General features: G+C 31.6%; 1 protein-coding gene across 1 annotated transcript; it reads right to left on the minus strand.

The window, feature by feature from the left end:
• Positions 1-1859: 1859 nt before the first annotated feature.
• LOC112027913 (cytochrome P450 71A1) lies at positions 1860-15912 on the minus strand. Its single transcript, XM_065769415.1, has 3 exons — positions 15469-15912; positions 4607-5530; positions 1860-2532 (listed from the first exon to the last, which is right to left on the minus strand). The coding sequence occupies exons 1-3, from the start codon at positions 15910-15912 to the stop codon at positions 1912-1914; spliced, it is 1989 nt and encodes a 662-aa protein (XP_065625487.1). The 3' UTR covers positions 1860-1911.
• Positions 15913-20266: the final 4354 nt, after the last annotated feature.

Genomic DNA, 20266 nt, shown 5'->3' on the forward strand with positions numbered 1-20266 from the left:
TGGTACATTTAAAAATAAAAAAATAAATCCGGAATAGAAGGTTATGATGACACAATTCTCATTAAGGATAATAAAAAACTTGATTTTACTGCTCAATTTAAAGACACTCTTTTTCAGGAATGATTTATTTCCATCTGAAGAGTTTAAAGTTAGAAACAAACACAACCTTTTACCCTTGGTAGAGGCATATATATACATTCATTATTGAAATTAACTTTATGAAAAATTATCCCCATAAAAAAAAAAAAAAAAACTTTATGAAAAATTATCACCATTATTACTCTAGGTCTAGGAGATAAAGTAGAAAATCTAATATGACTGTATGAGGGATGCATCATTGTTATGTTATAAATTTGTGATTACCCTGTAGAATATCAACAATTTAAACAGATTACTTTCCAATATGTACCCACTAGACAAATTAAACTTGCACATGCGTTAGCCAAAGGCATACAAACGGGTTTAAGAAACTCCACCTTCTATTATAAAATATATTCATGAGAATGCAATCAATATGTAACATATTTGGTAATATTATTCTCTCGGATCCACTTTTTTACATCCACTTTTATGTTTTTTTTTTTTTTTTTTTTTTGGGGAAAACAAAATTGGATTTTATTTAAATTTTTTTTTTTTTTTTTTTTTTTGGGGAAAACAAAATTGGATTTTATTTAAAGTAAATGAGCTGAATAAAAAAACAAACTCCTAGGCGAGAGGTGGAGAATCCTCCCACCAAACAATATTATCAGTCACATATAATGAGCTAAAATGTGAGCTATAGAATTAGCCTCACATCAAACATTACTAACTAAGAAGCACCTAAACTTGTAGAATATGTCTAAGCTGAGAAAACTGCTTGTCAAACCTTGAGAGAGCTCTCATTACAAAAACATTACGCCTTCGATAATCGGTTCCCTAAATCTAGCTTCGATAGCAAAACATATTACCCTACGACAAGCCAAAATCTCAGTTTCTTCACTGTCAAAAATTGGAGAACCCCTTGCCGATAGTGCAGCCATAACCTTTCATGTCTCAATTGTGGACATTGCCATTTTACCTTTTAAAATGTGTACATTAATGCTTCAATTATGGATATTAAGTAAAACAATGGATATAAAATGAGTGGAGGAGAAATTTTTTTCATTTTTTTTGCAACAAAGCTATCAATTATTGCTTCAAAAAACATTATGCTTTATGGTAATGTAATTACTCATGTCAAGATATTTGTGGATTTATACTGTGGATTGAATTGAGAATTTCTCTCATTTCTTCCTTATAAAAGGTATTTTTCTCAGTGTTGAAAATATACTTTTGTTGTGCTTCCATGTGGAAAAGATTACTACTATTGTGACAAGTTTAACCTAAATGAAGCTTTCTTTTGTTGGGCTTTGTGGAGCTTAATTGTGTTTGATTTGGTTGACGACCCAAAATAATGTTGTGTGGTTTTTAATGGGAGATTTTCTGAGTCTAGTTGTAGCCCACTGTGAATCCTATGCGCAGGATATATAAATCATTTTTGGTGATTAGGGTTTTGGTCTTGTCGTTGTTTTTGAGAGGGAAAAACACTGTAGCTGCACTTTGTATTTTTCTCTGATAATAGTGAAATCCTTGCAACTCTGTGGACGTAGACAAATTGCTGAACCATGTAAATATTGTCTTGTGCGTGTGATTGTTTTATTTTGACATGTGTTTTTCTCTATTTTTGTTTCTCATGTTTTGGGAATTTTGGGTTGAATTCCCTACATCTTTAACATATTTGGAACCTTTATTCTAGTATATATTAGCTCCAAAAGCTATTTAGCAATTCAAGAATACATAATTTCATAAAAAGTAAAAGATTAAAACAAGAACATGGCAACTACACTGAGACTTGAAGCTTAGTAGCTCACAAACATCTTTAGACTCATAGGTTTAAGGATAGTAAGGAGTTGCAGCAAGATAAAGAGGGACTTTCTTATGAATACTAAGCCCAAAGACCTCACTCATGTCCAACTCCTCTCCTATTGCACTACCAGGAAACTCCCAATCAAACCAATATAAGAGGTTGGCAAGAACATACTCAACTGTTTTAAGTCCAGCTGACATACCAGGGCATACCCTTCTTCCACCTCCAAATGGGATATATTGAAAGTCTTGGCCTATAAAATCAATCGGATTGCTATTATTAGCATTGAATCTCTCTGGAAGGAACTCCTCAGCCTTGTCCCAGAATTCGGGGTCTCTTTGAATGGCCCAAGAATTGACATACACTCTTGTTTTACAAGGAATGTCATAGCCACCAAGTTTAGCATTTGCAGATGTTTCTCTAGGAACCAAGAATGGCACAGGAGGATGTAATCGAAGTGTCTCCTTGACGATACATTTTAAGTAGCACATTTGATTGACATCATTTACAACCACCTTTGATTTCCTTCCAACCACTTCTCTGACCTCTTCTTGTGCTTTCTTCATGATATTTGGTTTTTTCATGAGCTCCGCCATTGCCCACTCCATTGTTGCTATGGAAGTATCAGTTGATCCCACAAACATATCCTGAATTTCAGACCAAATAAAAAGCTTTAGTCTTTATTTGTTTGTGTGTGTGTGTGTGTGTGTATGTATAAACCTAACGCTTGGTCTAGTCGTTTGTAGGGCCGATTTGATGTATTTTGTTGCCTAAGGAGAAAATTTTAAGTAGGATATTTTCTTATATTTAAGTATTAATTAATTGCAATTTATTTAGTTCTATTTTTTATAGTTTTTTTTTCGTTAAAATATCTTCTTATTGCTTTTTGAGATACAAAAATTCTAATTAAGTTTAGCTAATATTTTATTCTCAATTGATAATATGACTAAATCACGTAATATTTTTGTGACATATATTATATTAAATAGAATTTTATCAATTTTAATTTTGATAAACTTTGAAGGAATTGTAACAAATATTGTTAGTAACATTTTGTAAGCAATACATGTATTTATAAAAGAAGCTAGCCTTTTAATAGAATTTAGTAATTTAATAAGAGAATTTTCATTTATTTGTAAAACTTCTTTTAAAAAACTATATTTAAAAGAAAAATTGTAATTTAACTAGAATAAAAGAAATATTAAAGTATAGAACAATAAAAAGCGACGGGTTTATAAAAAGCACAATTGTGACTTTATTAAATAATAGAATCACCTTATAGGCTTATACTCTAAACTTGTATAAGTAAAAACTAATTCACCATACTCAATGAATTACGAATACAAATTATATACTATTTATATTTTATATTTATATATTTAGTGATTTTCACACAGACATTTAGATTTGATTAAAATCTTTATTATAAGAAAAAGGGGATACCAATAAAAACAAGTGCAGACAGAAGTCAATAAAAAAAAAAAAAAAAGAAGGTAATTCTAAGAACACACTTTGTATTACACAAATTTTTGATAACTACTTTAAAATGTGATTGATTGTTTATTATTTTTACAAAAATTTACCGCTCAATATTCTATCACGTCAGAGCTATATCAATGCAATCACACAAAAGTTCTTTATCAATCCCTTCACCTGTCCTTCAATCAATTAATACATACCACAAAAACAAGGGACCAACTTTGCAGTACTTGAACATGCATCATTCAGGTGTCTGTCTAATCTGACGTGATAAATTAAGTTTATATGTGAAAGAAAAACAAAGTGAATACTATAAAAAGAAAAAGAAAAAGAAATTCAAAGTTAAGCTCGGCAACAAAATGATTAAATTTAAATAAAAAAGAAAAATGAAAGGTAAAGGGAAAGCCAACAAGAAATGGAAATAAAAGGTAACATGAATTTACCATTCAATATTCTACCACATCAAAGTTATAACAATGCAATCGCACAAAAGGGTCTGGTCTAGATTTTTTTTTTAAGAAAAAGCCCTCTAAGCTTTATCAATCCCTTCACCTATCCTTTAATCAAATGCATACCACAAAAAAAAGGGACCTACTTTGCAGTACTTGAACATGCAGCATTCAGGTGGCTGCCTAATCTGACGTGATAAATTAAGTTTATATGTGAAAGAAAAACAAAGTGAATACTATAAAAAGAAAAAGAAAAAAAAAAAAAAAATCAAAGTTAAGCTCAGCAACAAAATGATTAAAATTAAATAATAAAGAAAAAAGAAAGGTAATTGGAAAGCCAACAAGAAATGGAAATGAAAGGTAAGTAGTGATTGAGGAGCACCGAACACCTAAAAAAAAACTGAAAAACAAAATTTTTACTGTTTGATTTTTTCAGAATCAAAATGAAGAGAGAATATACCTTTTTATTTTGAACTTTCATTTTTAGAGATGATCACTGTTTTGTTTGGAAAACTATTAATTTTGAGATCAAGAGTTTGAAACCTTTAAGTTACATTTGAAGTTATGATTTTAGTTAAAAAAAATTCACACAACTTTGCATTTACGTAACAATAACAAGGTATGTGTAAGAGTATTTATCCTTAACATTCTAGAGCTACTCCAAGAGATTTTTTTTAATGTAATTTTCTTGTGTGAGATGAAAGACAGCAATCACCTCAAGGAATGGGTTAGGGGTTAAGACTACCCCGCGCTAGGAAGAGAGAGAGAGAGAGAGAGAGAGAGAGAGAGAGACCAGTAGGATTGCTTTGATGCCGTCTTGATTTAGATCAAAGTCAAGCATGCCATCTTCTTTAAGCTGGAGGAGAATTTCTACAAAATTTTTCTTATCCGACTGGCCACCATCTGTTGTCAACATCTTGTCCTTGTGCTCCTTAATCACCAATTCGAACAATGCATCTATGTCTTTGAAAGTCCTCTTCAGTCTTGAGGTTATACCTGTAAGCACATCTAACCATCCCAAAAAAGGAAAATAGTCTCTAAAACTAAAACATGCAAGTTCCTCCATTACCCTCATCCACAACTCCCCGTGCCTTCTCTTACCATCTTCTCCTTCATTTCTTTGTCCTATAACAGTTCTGAACACAATGTTGTTTGAGACAGTAATCAACATCTCACTTATATTAACCTGTTTTCCTTCTAGACATGAACGTTGTATCTTCTTGATCATAATATCAACCTCTTCTTCCCTCAAGAATTGAAATGATTGCACTCTATCAGGGCTCAAAAGCTCTTGGACACAAATCCTTCTAACTTGTTTCCAATACTCACCATAGGGTGCAAACGCCAAGTCTGTGCTTCCATTGAGAAAGATATCTAGAGCAGTTGTTCTTGCTCGATTCGCAAAGACAATATCATGGCTCTTCAGCATTTCTTTCACCATTTCTGGGGAGGAAACTACAAGAGTTGGAACACAGCCTAAGTGCAAGAACATTAAGGGACCATGCTTGTTGGAAAGGGCTTGGAAAGAGCGGTGGGGAAGTGAGCCTATTTGATGAAGGTTACCAACTATTGGTAGCTTTGGTGGGGATGGAGGTAAATTGAGATTTCCACCTCTATTGAGTCTAAGCAGAAGGAGAAGGATAAGAGGTAGAAGAAGAAGAGGAATAAAGAAGTGAAGGGTATGTGCTAGTACTCCATGCGACTCTTTCCACAATGACTACAACAATTTTAGATCCATTAGTCTCTGTTATTTTTGAGAATGGAACTAACGTTTAGGTGAAATATATATTGGCACCTTGACACCTTATCTTCGATTACATTCGTGAAATATAGATCGAATCATTAATTTGAGTTCCAATAATGCATACCTGAGCTGTTGTGCGTTTTGTCTGTTGTGTGGGTTGAACAGTTGCTACGTGCCAATAAAAAGCACCAAATGCACTTATATAGTACACATTTGGTTTATTGAGTTCTTTTTATTTTATTTTATTTTTTATTTTTTTCAAGTTTAAACAGTTGCTACAATGCCAATAAAAAGCACCAATGCTCCTACATACACATTTGACTTATTGAGTTCCTTTTATCTTTTTATTTTTATTTTTATTTATTTAATTTTTTTCAAGTATGAACCGTTGCTACAGTGCTAATAAAAGCATCAATGCCCTATAGTATATATTTGGTTTATTGAGTCTCTTTTATCTTTTTATTTTTTATCTTTCTTATTATTATTTTTTTTTTTTAAGTTTGAACAGTTGCTACAGTACTTTGGTTTCAACCTTTGCATTGTTGCCTTTTTTTTTTTTTTTTTTTATTTTTTTCTCTGTTTTTTTTTTGGGGTAATATCGTCTGTCCACTCTTTTATTTAATTTTTTTAATATATAAAGCTGTTATTAACACAATAAATTGTTACAATATTTTTACAATTGTTGATATGTTAATTCCTTATAAGTTAAAATAAAATATCATACCAGATCATCTACAACTAAAACTAAGGTATTATGAAAAAGAAGTGTTACATTTCACAATATTTTTCGCAACACTTTCACAACATTGTTCATTAGGATTTTTTTTTTCACAAACCACAGTACGCCAATTTTGGTTGTACTGTTTTTGTCTTTTCTTTTAAATATTTATATGTGTATGTACCGTTACAGTGAGTAACAAATTTACAATATTTTCACAATTATTGACAATTTGCATTTTCATTGGCCCTTCTTTTTTTTTTTTTTTTTTTTTTTTTTTTTTTTCACAATACGCTGGTTTTGCTTGTGCTTTTAAATATTATATGTGCATACATAATTACACTGACGCAACAAATTTTTACAATATTCTCATAATTATTGAGGTGTCAATTTTTTAAAAGTTAAAATAAAATAATAAAATAAGAGATTGAGACCAGTCACAATTATAAATAAATGTATTATGAAAATGTTATAACATCTTTTTCTTGTCACAAATAAATGTATTATGAAAATGTTATAGCATTTCTCTCAAATAAAATAAAAATATATCTATTCGGATCCTAAAAATAAAAGTATTGTGAAAATGTTTTAATATTTTGTTGTATTCTTAGACTTTTTTTTAGAACATATAGTCAAATTGGGTGGGCCAAAATTCACTGTACGTTTCACGCACAATTTTCTTGTATTGTCTTTTTGTTTTTCTTTAATACATAATTTTAAAACTAGTAATAATTTTTTATCTAAAATTTGTTATGAAAATGCTGTGGACATAAAAATTAAATAATAAAATATCAAACTGGAACCTACCATAGCCGGAAATAAAAAATATTACGTGTGGGGATAAGAACCCAAATTTGTATATTGGACCTTGGGCCTTATCTGAGGGCGTGGATATATCTGAGGAGGAGTAAATGATTGAAAGAGGTCTCAAAGTTGAGGATCACGGAAGAAAAGAACGGAGGCATATAGTCCGAGGAGTAGTTCCCTATCGGATACGATGAATATCGGTCAAGCACGCATTTGGGTAATTTAGGTGACCTTCCAGGGAGTTCCAACAATGATCATGATGAATTTCAAGCACGTACAAAGGTGATAAGAACACAGAAATATCTAAAAGAAAAGCTGCTATCAACGCATTAAATGCATTGCAGCAACTTTTCTAGCCACATTTATGTGGAGAAGACCCCTGAACAGTGCAGTCTCAGCTATCACTATTTACAAAGAGCTAAAGAAGATGTTTGATGGGGCATGTACTCAAGTAAATGTTTAGATGATTAACAAGTATACGATCAAGAGGGTCTGGAAGGAACTATATAATGTAAAAAACCTCCCATAAGAGGAGGACGAAAAAAAAAAGAAGAGAGAAAGAAAGAGAAAGGAAATTACTATAGCACTAAGAACTGTATTAACCTTAAGAACTATTGGATTACTTCATAATCTAACTCCTTGGACAATCATTGTATTGAAGTTTACGTGTGTTTCATGCTAGTTCTTCTTTTGAAATCCTTATTAACCATTGTCCAATCCATTACAAGCCCAGCTCTTTCATCCACTCTCTACAAATTCATTGTAATAAGCTCATTAGGCTCATATCCCATATCTTTTGGGCTTGGGCTACGGATTGTGAACCTACATTACAAAAATGTTATGAAGTTTTGTTATATTCTTAAACTTTTTTTTTGAATGACATTTTATTGTGTTCTTAGACCTTTTTTTTTTTTTGTTTAGTCAAATTAGTAAGCCAAAATTCATTGTTTTAGGCATAATTTTCTTCAGTTGGCCTTTTATTTTATTTTTAAATGCACAGTTAAAAGTGGTTAGCCCAATTTAAAACCAGTAGCAATTTATCATCTATGATTTATTATGAAAATATTGTGGACATAACATTACTCTAAAATAAAATAATAAAATATCAGACTAGGACCCACCATAGCTAAAAATAAAAGTATTGTAAAAATATCGTGACTTTTTGTTGTGTTTCTAGACTTCTTTTTTGGTTAAGTCAAATTTAGTAAGCCAAAATTCATTGTTTTAGGCACAATTTTCTTCAGTTTGCTTTTTATTTTATTTTTAAACGCACGGTTAAAAGTGGTTAGCCCAATTTAAAACCAGTAGCAATTTACTGCCTAAGATTTATTATGAAAATATTGTGGACATAACATTACTCTAAAATAAAATAATAAAATTTCAGACTAGGACCCACCATAGCTAGAAATAAAGGTATTGTAAAAATATCGTGACTTTTTGTTGTGTTTCTAGACTTTTTTTTTTGTTTATTCAATTTGTTGAAGTAAAATTCATTGTTTAATGCATAATTTTTTTAGTTTGATTTTTTTTAACACATTATTTCAAGTTTTTTAAAAAAAAATAAATAAATAAATAAACACACACACACACACACACACAACACACACAAAAATTTGACGAAGTAACACTTTCCTCCTTTATATTTGAGGTAATTGCATTCCCCACTAAACTAAAGTGGAATAATTTCGTTATTTATATTTTGTAAATGAGCATATACCCCTATTGTTTCTCTCTTAGTGAAACCCTAACAAAATCTTATAATTCCTAAAATATTCCATTGTGCAATGTCTAATATACTCCTATTAAATTATAATGTCCCAAAGAATTTCTTTGTGTATTTTGAATTTTATGTGGTAGACTGGTAGTCATGTTTGGAAAGTTAGAATGATGATATATGGTGTTCTATTTGTTATCTAGAGAATACTAATTTATTAGGTTTAAATCTTCTAGACTTATAATTTTATCTAATAGAAACTTTGATGACATATGTCTTTTGTTATTTTGTTCTTTTTTTAATTTATTTTCTTGCTTAAAAGGGTATTCATTAAAAATAAGTAAGCTAAATATTGTAGTTAGACTCATAAAATAAGATAATAAAGAATGAAATATGAATAACAGAGTCTTCATTGTAGATGATTGCAAGTATTTAATTTAATAAAGATCTTCAAAAAAATTGTAGCATATATTATCATTCATTGTGAAAATTTAAATATTATAGAAAGATGATGATATTCATTATCATTCTTTTTAGCATTTTTTGGTGAGTAGATATTACATTTAGCAAATAAGGTCTAAGAAATAGTTGTGGTAAATAGATATTCAAATAGCTATCTTAAATTTAATTACATGACTTCATACTTCTTCCAAAAAAAAAATCTTTATTAATTTTCTCACTGAAGGGCCAGCACGTGCCTTGCACGTGCAACCCACACTAGTTATTTTAAAAGGCTAATTATATTGCTTTATGGCATTAAAAAAAGAAAGGTGCAATATTCATAATATTTTCACAACATTTTTACAACAAATCTTAGATGGTAAGTTGTTGCTGGTTCTAATTTGAATCTAATATTGAAATTACTTTTTTTGCTTACTAATAACAACTAATAACCATAGTATTTATTATAAAAATGTTGTGAAAATGTTATAAGCATAGTATTTAAAATAAAATTATTACTTTATCATACACTCTTTAACACCATGGGCTAGATTCTTCACGTTTTACCCGGTGAACGTGATTCTCACATTCACTTTTTTATATATTTCATTTTATATTTTAAATATGAACATTTTTATTTTTGTCTTAAATAAAAATTGCAATCTCTAAGTTTGCTTGAAATTCCTTTTAGTCCTCTAACTTTATTTTTGTTAAATTGAGTTCCCTAAGTTTTATATGTTGGAGTTTATGCTCTAAAATCCAATTTATTAGCATGTTATAAATAAATAAATAAATTGTTTAATTATATGAGACTATTTATAAATAAACTAATGGGAAATTATCTTAGTCCATTAGATGTATAGTATGTGATTTATGTGATTTTGTCAAAGAAGATATAAATCACAAGTTCTTTGTAAACTCAGAATTTTAGTTCGTAATCAATGATGAAATTGGGCATTTTATCTGCAAAGACTATAACATATCAATTAAGATGATTTGTCTTGATCATGGAAGTAGAGACTTCTAGTTGATATGTTGATATGTTTTAAGAGTTAAGACATATTGAACTGGACCGTTATGAGATTTATTATTCTCCTAACAACTGTCAAATGAATAATAAATTTCACAACTTTTATTTACATGAATTCTTAATCCTGAGAGAATAATGGATATGATCATGAAGTGTAGATTGCTTTGATATATCAGGAGTGAGATCTAAAGCAACGATCAAAACCTCAGTATGTTGGGCAGCCGCATTTAATGTTGATGGAACATATATTCTCAAGATGGAATTCATAATTTCTTAACGGAGACATAAAATATTCCTTTGAGATAAGTTTAATGGGTTTGGTTATTCAAAGTGTTAAGTCCAACCACTTTAGTAAGGAGTTACTAAAGTTTATATTTATGAAATTGGATTTCATAAATATATGATGAATAACTTAAAGGATTAAACTGGGTACTTAATGATCAAGATTTAGTAATCTTCAAAGTGGCAGTCAACAATCATGACTTTGTATTACTACGAATATTTTAATGAAGGGGTTACATATATAATAAAGTCTTGAGATATAATTTATTAATAAGACATAGAGTGCAATTATATTTATATAGTAGTATTGAATATAATTAATGGTAACTTTGAACTTGTTAAGAGTTGACAAAAAAGCCTAAGACCCATTAGAGTTAGAGTTTTATTTGTTCCCTTTTGATCCCACTCAAAGCCACATACTAAATTGAAATGGCCCAAAAGGCTAGCACAGTTAGATATCAATTATATATAAGAAGAGAAACATACAGAATTTCATAAGGTTTTTTTTTTATTTTTTATTTATTAAGATCATATAAGGAATGAAATGGTGTGTATGTGAGTGTAAGACACTCTCTTATCCTCCCTTTGGAAACTAATTAAGAGACCACACTTCTTGGGCACTAAGTAGAGCTAGTAAGTTGCCCATGCGATGCACGGATAATTTTGTAATATGTTATATAAGACGGTTTTGGATAGTGTTGTAAATATATTATAAAAAAAGTAAACTAAATTAGAGTAAAGAAACATATACATTTTGAGATATTAAAAATTAATTTAGTAGTTTCACTGCATATTTATAGCATTTTCAAGGTAAGATTATTATTATTTTTTTAAAATTATTTAACCAAAAATAAATGCAAAAGAGTAACGGCACTATGAAAATCAACTAATTTATGTTGTGTTCACATATTTAATACTATGAAATAAAAGTATATCTAACTCTCTCATTGTCTTCTACTCATCGATAGTACAACATTAAAACATGATGTGGGCAAGTGTGTATGCATGTGTCTTATAGAACATTTTAAAATCATGGTAGAATATGGCTTTACATTGCATACCAAGTATTCTCTCTACTTATATACCCAAAACAAAAATTATCCAACCAAATGACCCAAACCTAAATCATATTTAATCTCCTAATTTAAAAAGAAAAAAAGAAAAAATACCCATAGGGGATTTCGGCGTCTTGATGGTGGTAGGAGGCCAGTATGATGGAGGCAGCAACCCCTTAGATTTCTCTTTCTCTCTCTTTCAAATGTTTTGTTAGTCTCAGGTCTTTTATTTTGGTAATATGTAGTGAAACATGCATTTTATTTAACAATTCACAATATTTTTGTGTCTCTCTATCTCTCTCCAAAGTTTTATATGCTTAGTTATTACTATTAGTTCTTAATTGTTATTTTTTTCTTTTTTTAAAAAAAAATATTAAAAAGGTGGGTATGCTAAAAGACATGAAAAAGAAAGAGAGGTGTGATGTAAGCTTAGGCAATAAATGAGAGATTAATGAAATAATAGTAAAATAAGTTAATGTAAACTTTTGAGTAACAATAAAAAAAATTAATGAAAGAGGTTAAAAAATGCTAAATGCAAAATTAGAACGTCACTTGGCAAGACCTCATTCACTCCTGCATGAGATCTCTGCATATATATATATATATTGATGATTATTCCTTTATAACTCCTAATCACTAATCAGCACGAGTCTCAAAAAATTTTGTGATAGGACTTTATCATATGTACAAAATAAGCATAGGTTTTTTATTTTTATTTTTTTATCTTTATTTCTTTTAAAAAAAGGATATTACTATTGTGTTCATCCTTATAAGAATTTAAGCACAGATTAAATTTTCATTATTTTTGATAATTTTTCTTTGATTTCTTTATAATTTATATATTGTGTTGGTTTAAATAAATTTTTTCTCAAGCTTTCAGAGGATGGACTTTAGATAAGATGTTCAACTTTTATACGCCAAGCATTGATTGTAAGTCTTGTACATGGAACAAATTGAGATAAGAAATTAAGAATATGGTCCATTTTGGTCGGCCTTAGCTTGATTTGTAGACATCAATTTTCTCTCTTGCCAAAAGTCTAGGATCATTAAAATGGAATAGGTCCCTTACTAACCTAACCAATTGGAATAGGATGAAATTTCTTCTCATCCACACTAAACGTTGTGTACACTCCAAATTTTTTTTGCATCTCATAATGATACATTGTGGAAAGGTGTCATCCAAGTCCAACATGATTGAGAGTTGTAGTTGAGACTATGGCCCAGAAGCTTTACTATTCAATACTTTGCGAGAAAAATTAAATACTCATTTGATGTAACAGGAGACTTGGAATTTGACACTGTATACACTGGGGTTTGTTCTTGATGTGGTGAAATTGCTGTAGGTATTAAAAACTCTAGTTTGATTAGTTGGCAGGTCATGTTCTTTAAGTGTGAAAAGCCTATAATGGAAAACTTTTATGTTCCTACAATAAATGTTTTGGAGAGAAAATTGCTAGCTCCGTATCCCATTGGGACCCCCCTATTTATACAAAGGAAAAAAGGTCCAATACTCCTGAGTATGACTTAGTTACATGGAATTTTTGTGCAATTGTGCCTAGATTTCTTTTAAAAATTTAATTATAATTTGAACTCTAATTTGGTGATTTTTTATTGATTTTTGTGGTTTGATTTTGATTTAACTTCTTGTGAGTGCTAAATGCAAGAGGTAAAAAAACTTAATGAAAGAGGTAAAAAAATGTTAAATGCAAAACTAGAGTGCCACTTGGCAAGACCTCATACACTTCCATATGAGGTCACACTTCTGTATGAGATCTCTACTTATATATATATATATATATATATTGATTGGAGTGAAGATTAAAAGTGTTCTCAAGAACTTCTAATCTTTTATTTTTGAATTTTATCACCCCAAGGTATGCTCACTTGTTCTTGAATTCTGAAACTTATATAGTATATGTTATCAATTGCAAATGAAATAGATCCGTGAATTTTCAGCTGTGTATGTTTTGTATGTGATACAAACGTGTATTTTCCAACATTACATTTATTCGGGATTTTTTTCAAAATAACATCTATTCTTAAACAATTTTGTTAGTTAGCCAAGTTTTCAAACTATTTAGGAAACTAGCATTTCAAGACTAATAAGCTCCAGTTTACTAGAGCAAATCGATTCTCTAATACTCGATTTTGGATTAAAATTTTCGTGAAACTCAAGTTTTAGAGACTCGAATTTCAAGTCTTGCAAAGTTTGTGTTCCCTTCTTCTTCTTTTTTTTTTTAAATTTATTTATTATTATTTTTTTTAATTCTCTTGACCAAATCAGTATACCCAAACCCAAAAGCTCGGCCATGGAAGTTCAGAGAGTAGAGGTTGAGATCAGACCACCACCAATGGTGGCGATGATTGTTAGAGCCTTTGTCACCACTGCCTGGGGCCTTCGCTGCAGTCCGAACCAAGGGATTGGGTTAGGGAGATTTGGGTTTGTGGGGTTGTAGATCTAGGTTTGTTGTTGGTTCGTTATTTCTGGGTTGGTTGTTGGTTCGTTGTTTTTCTTGCATCGCCTTTTTTTTGGCTTGCTGTCTTTCGTGTTTGCTTCTTGCTTTGTAGCTTCGCTTTGGTGTCGTGTTTGCTTCGTTCTGTTTGCTTCAAGGAAGAGCAAAATTGAGTTTCTTAAACTTGAGATGTTAGTTTCCTAAATAGTTTAAAAACATTGCTAATTAATGAAATTGTTTGGGGATTGGTGTTAATTTGCAATTTTTTCCTATTTATTCAATTTAGGCATTCTGTCCAACTTGTTAAAAATTTGCCATTAAATTGTTTTCTCACATGAAAAAAAAATCTATAAAATTAATAAAAATATTTTATGTGAGATTGTAATGGATATTATATATAAAAGGCCTCAGAAAGTTATATGGCAATTTAATAGGAAGCCAATTACAAGTCAAATTGTTTTGATTTTATATATACCAGCTTGTTACCCCATGCACATGCATGAATATACTTAAAAGATATAAATTAAGATGTATAGTATAATTCTTACATATAAAATTTAAGAGTTGGTATCTCATGTGCTAGATGAGATATATACATTAAGATGCATATTATAATTTTTATATACATAATTTAAGAGTTGGTATCTCATGCGCTAGGCGCACGAGAGAATTAGCGCATAAGAGAATTTTCCATAAATTAAATATTATTGATAGTCATTCTTTTTTTTTTTTTACTCTTTAAAAAGTCTTGTAAGACTATTGTTAGGTAGAAAATGTAAATTGTCCATTTTAAAATTTTTTAAAGCTAAATAATTCTAGACTCTTTGATTTTTGTATACAATAACTCACATGGATGGATATTTATGATGTGATCCCACATTTGACTTTAAAATTAATAAATAAAACTATCTCTAAAAATAAATCATTTAGGATGCATGGCGTAAAATTGCACTTCAATTGTAGACGTGTATGGTCCACCTGCTTGTGAGAGGCTGGCCTCATGCGCCTAACGCATGAGAGATTTTTCCATAATTTTAATATTATAGATAGTCATTTTTTTTTAACTCTTTAAAAAGTCTTGTAAGACTATTATTAGGTAGAAAATGTAAATTGTCACTCTGATTGCTTCTCGCCCTTTTGATTGCTTGGCGTTCCAATTCCCCTTTCCTTGTCCTTTTAGCCTTTGAGAATCTGCTTTCTTCAATGCGTGAAGTTTATAGCAGTTAGGTCTTGTGTGTCCTCTAACTCCACAACTCCACAATGGTGGCAGGAGTTTTGAACTTGAGGACCTCTTTGAGACTTTGGAAGAGATTTCCCTTTAACCTTGGGTTTAGCCACATATGGATTTTGAGGTTAGGTCTTGTGTGTCCTCTAACTCCACAACTCCACAATGGTGGCAGGAGTGTTGAACTTGAGGACCTCTTTGAGACTTTGGAAGAGATTTCCCTTTAACCTTGGGTTTAGCCACATATGGATTTTGAGGTTTTGTCAAAACCTTTTGAGCTGTTCCATTTGGCTTCTTCTCCACTTTTACATTCTCAACACTAGGTGCTGCTACCATTGGTTCCTTAACTTTAACAAATTTCATCTCCTTGGGCACATTGGCACTTGAACTACTCTCTCCGGAATATTTTAAGCCACTTTTGTCAGAAAAAGACTTTTGATGTGCAAGCACCATGTCAAGTTTCTTGGAGGCAACGTGCTCCACTTTGGCATTAGCTTGAATCACTTCAAGCTCAAGAAACTTGATCTTGGAGTAGGCCTCGGTTAGTTTTCCATTCAGCGCCTTAACTTCACACTTCGTTTTCTTGTACCTTACAAGTATACTCTTGTAGTCTTGTTCAGCTTTCTTCATTTTTCTGATGACTGCCTTAGCCACTCTAGCATACTCTTCGGTTTTCTCAAGAAGAGAATTTTAAGATTCTTGCAGTTCCTTGGTTCCTTCATCTTCTTCCCCAATTCCTATAGACTCTACTTCGGTGTGCCCGCCAAGTTCTTCCACTAGAAGGCTCAAATCTTCCGATGAGTCCACGGGTGCAATGGTCATAAATGTGGAGTAATTTCCTTCTCTATCACAAATTTCTTCTGAATCAAAATTTAAACCATCTAAGTCACTAAGGGTAGTTGCAAAGACTTTACCCTTCGCTTTCAAATACATGGGGCATTCTTCCTTCACATGCCCATGCCCTTTGCACTCAAAGCACATGACCATTTTAGACGATGAGGAGTCTTTTGAATCCTTCTTTAGTTCTTCTTGAAGTCTTTCTTGTCCTTCTTGAACTTTGAGAATTTGCCATTCTCAAAAGACTTTCCATCTCTCTTGAAATTTAGGAACTTATAGAAGTTCTTAACAAGATATGCCACATCCTTTTCAACTTCATCCTCATTCGAGGAGTCTTGAGCTTCTAATCTCTCATCGACTATCTTGAGAGCAAGTGATTTGCTCTTCCTTTAAGATGGTAGAGATAGCTCATAGGTTTGAAGAGAACTGATGAGTTCTTGAATTTTAATCTCATCAAGGTCTTTGCTCTCTTCGATGGCAGTGACCTTTGCACGGAAACTTTTGACAATGACTGTAGAATCTTCCTCACAATCTTGGAGTCCTCTGTCTTTTCTCCCAAGTTGAATTTCTCAATCATCACTTCATTTAGCTTCCCATAAAATGAGTCGAATGACTTGTCTTTACTCATCTTCAGCTTCTCGAAGCGTGTGGTAAGCATTTGCAACTTGCTGTCCTTCACCTTTTTGGTGCCTTCATAGGTCATCTCCAAGATTTGCCACGCCTCCTTGGCAATTGTGACATGAGAGATCCTGTGAAATTCATCAGGAGAAACATCACAGAAAATAGCATTTAAAGCTTTGCTATTAGCATTAGCTGCCGGAAGAGCTACCTTATCCCATGTGGATTTGGCGGCCTCCGGCCTAGTTCATCCTATTTCGACAGCGTCCCAAACACTGTCATTAATAGAACATAGAAATGCCTTCATATGAACTTTTCAAAAAGCGTAATTGCTCCCATCAAAGTATGGAGGAGCATTAAGCGATTGAGATTGATCCATCTCAAAAAGGGTTTAGGATCACACTTAGGTAATAAAACCACAGCAAGTGTACCCGCTCTGATACCAATTGAAAACTTGAAAATGTGTGAAAACATAAGAGTTGTTTAGACCCCCAAATTAAAATTAACGGCTTAGTTGATTTTACTCTAACTTAAACTAAATGCGGAATAGAGTAAATACGAGCGGATAAACAATATAACTACTCTAAGCCATATTCATCAAATCACAACAGTAAAATGAAAGTTAAAAAAGTAGGGAAGAAGAATACAAACACAAGATAACACGCAAATGTGTTATTGAAGAGGAAACCGAAGAACTCGGTGAAAAACCTCTTCGCCGCCCTCTAAACGGTAAATCGATCCACTAGAGAATAAGTTGGAGTACAGAAATAACAAAAGACCCTCTAAGGCTAGTCTACCCCATGTACTTGAGCCCTCCAAGCTCTTGCTACCAACTGACTTCGCCAAGCCTTGTCTTCTCTAACTTTTCGGATCACACAATTCAGCCCGATTGCATCCACCAAACAAATGGCTTCTTCCAATACTTCCTAGCAGTACTAAAACCTCACTTTATACTCAGGATGGGTGTGGTAAGTGTTTGGGCTATCAACCTCTCAAGAATTTGGAAATGGAGAGGTAGGAGTTGAGGAAAACTGCAATAGATTGTGTAAAGGATTTGGGGGTATAACAATCTCTCATTCTCAAGGGTAGTGGCTAGGGTTTTCTCTCTAAAAAGCACTCCTCAACATATGTGGTTAATGTGGGTATATATAGTGTGGGTAGGGATAAAGTGTATCAAATATGACAAATTGGCAAAACAGAATGTTTCGCGGGTATCTCGCGGAAAGGCCTTACTTGCAAGACACTCGCGAAAACCAACTGTCACCATCTATCTTGACTCTTCGCATTCCAGTCATGTGCTAAGCACATGCTTCACTTCGCGGGAAGGCTACTCGTGAGCTACCCGCGAAAACTTCTTTAGTTTTCAATTACCTTGAGTCTTCACACTTTTTTTACACACAACCCTTACAATAAAATTCCACATAAAATACATGATACAAAAGATTGAACATAATTACAATCAAATTTGGCACAAAATTAAAGTCAACACAAAATAGTTGTAAATCACAACTTTATATTTATGATATAATCCCACATTTGACTCTAAAATTAAGAAATAAAATTATTTTTAAAAATAAATAATTTAGGACACATGGCACAAAATTGCACATCAATTGTAGAATCTAATTAGATTTTCTCTAAGCTTTAATTACACACACACACACACACACACACACACACACACATATAAGATTACTAGTCGCTAACCTGTGCAAAGCATGGGAAGACTAGTTAAGAGATTTTAAAAAATAGCATTAATATTTTTCAATGAATTTTTTCACTCTCTCTCACTTTGTAAAATTTATAATTTTCTCCATTATTTGATTTGTCTTCGCAAATGCATATTAATATGAAACATATAATTCATTAATTAAAAATTCCATCGTAGGAAGGCTACTGTTCCTTTTTTGAGAAAATAAGAATACTATTCTAATGTTGCAATTTGGGTTTTTATTATGAAACTTATAATGTACTAAAAATACCAATTATGTTAATGGCTCAGTATGCCTAAATGCATATGAAAAATTAACAAAAAAAAAAAAAAAAACAGTGGAAACTATACCAAGAGGAACAACATTGACTTAAACTAATGCACAAGTAAGATATTTTGTAAGACACATGTTGTACATTGGAAATCTATTTTGTACCTGAGACAATTTTTGTTTGGCTAAGGAAACAATATATTTTGGTACCAATCAATACCCGTGTAACATTTTGAAATTATTGTTATATATATATACTAAACTTAATGTTTTGCAAAATGCTAAATGTAAGGGCATGTTTTGGTTCCTAAGCCTAAAAGGTAGAAGGATTTAAGCCCAAAGAGTCCAACACAATGAATTTTTAGAGAGTGGGCTGAAAACTAGGCTTCAATGAGCTGGACAACAATCATAATGGGTTAAAGATGACAAGAAAGCAAAGATAAACAAGTTTCGTGCAAAGAAAATCTTCCTTGGCAAAGTTCGAGGAGAGCAGATCTTGTATAGGCCTTTTTTCAATTGCTACAGTGTTTTTTCTATAGATTCTCCAACAATCCCCTGTAATTGGGGTCTTTCTTCTTTATATTACCTTGTTTTCTTCATCTCAACCCTTCACGTGTAGATTAAGCTGTTGACTCTTATCCTTGTCCCATCAGCACCTTCCTGAAGTCTTTGGGAATAGCTGTAAGGTTGAATATCACTGTTCAGGTATCACTTTTACATTAATGCGGCTAGAGAGTTAGCTACAGAGCTATTAATGCGGTGGTAGCAATATTTTCTTAGATATTTCTTAGTTTCCCTCTGTCCTATTCTTTCTTGATGTTTATCCTTACTAGTAGAATCGTCTAGAGCCTAACTCTTGATGTCAGACCAAACATTCTGACCTCTGCTTTGCTTGGCCGAAGAAGCATTTATCCTCGAACAACCTTACCGAACCTTTATGGCCAGAATCCTTCCATAACTCACCGATTGGTACCTTTCCGTTAAAGCCTACTTGTCCTTAGATTGCTAAATGTCCTCGGACAAGGCCATGGCCCAATATGCACTCTTGGGCCCTTCATCTCTACACTAAAGATACTTCAAATTTTATAGCATAACATTTTGTAATTTTTTTTGCTGAAAAAATATTTTGTAAATTGATGTGATAATAATTGTGATTGGTAAATAGCAATAACATAATAAATAATAAACAAATATAAAGAAAAAAAATTATGACTGATGACATTAATTTCTAGATGTTAACTGCCCGTTTGGTATATGTGTTTAAAAACTGAAAATTGTTATTTAAAAACTTTTTTGGAAATATATGTGGGTGAAAAAGTGTGTGAAAAAGTGTGAAATATTGTTTAAAAACTGAAAATTGTTGTTTAGAAACACTCACCAAACACCCACTAAGTAGTTAGCATTATTTATATTTTTTTACTCTAAATAAATATCCTACCAACTTTTTTTTTCCTTACTTTATTCTCATTCACTTATTCTCTCTACCTTTTAGGTTTTTTATTTTTATTTTTTTTCCTTCTTCTAAACTCCTCCACATGTTTTTGTTA

Source organism: Quercus suber, unplaced genomic scaffold (assembly GCF_002906115.3).
Source record: "Quercus suber isolate HL8 unplaced genomic scaffold, Cork oak 2.0 scaffold_1148, whole genome shotgun sequence".
NCBI lineage: Eukaryota > Viridiplantae > Streptophyta > Magnoliopsida > Fagales > Fagaceae > Quercus > Quercus suber.

What these genes read in the sequence shown, in the direction of transcription:
- LOC112027913 (XM_065769415.1), bottom strand. Translation starts at nt 15,912, where the DNA reads ATGAAGAAAGCTGAACAAGACTACAAGAGTATACTTGTAAGGTACAAG. An exon ending in AGTCTCAAAGAGGTCCTCAA is followed by an intron (nt 5,531 to 15,468) that starts GTTCAACACTCC and finishes AAATTGTTGTAG; the next exon opens with TCATTGTGGAAAGAGTCGCA. An exon ending in GCATCAAAGCAATCCTACTG is followed by an intron (nt 2,533 to 4,606) that starts GTCTCTCTCTCT and finishes TCTGAAATTCAG; the next exon opens with GATATGTTTGTGGGATCAAC.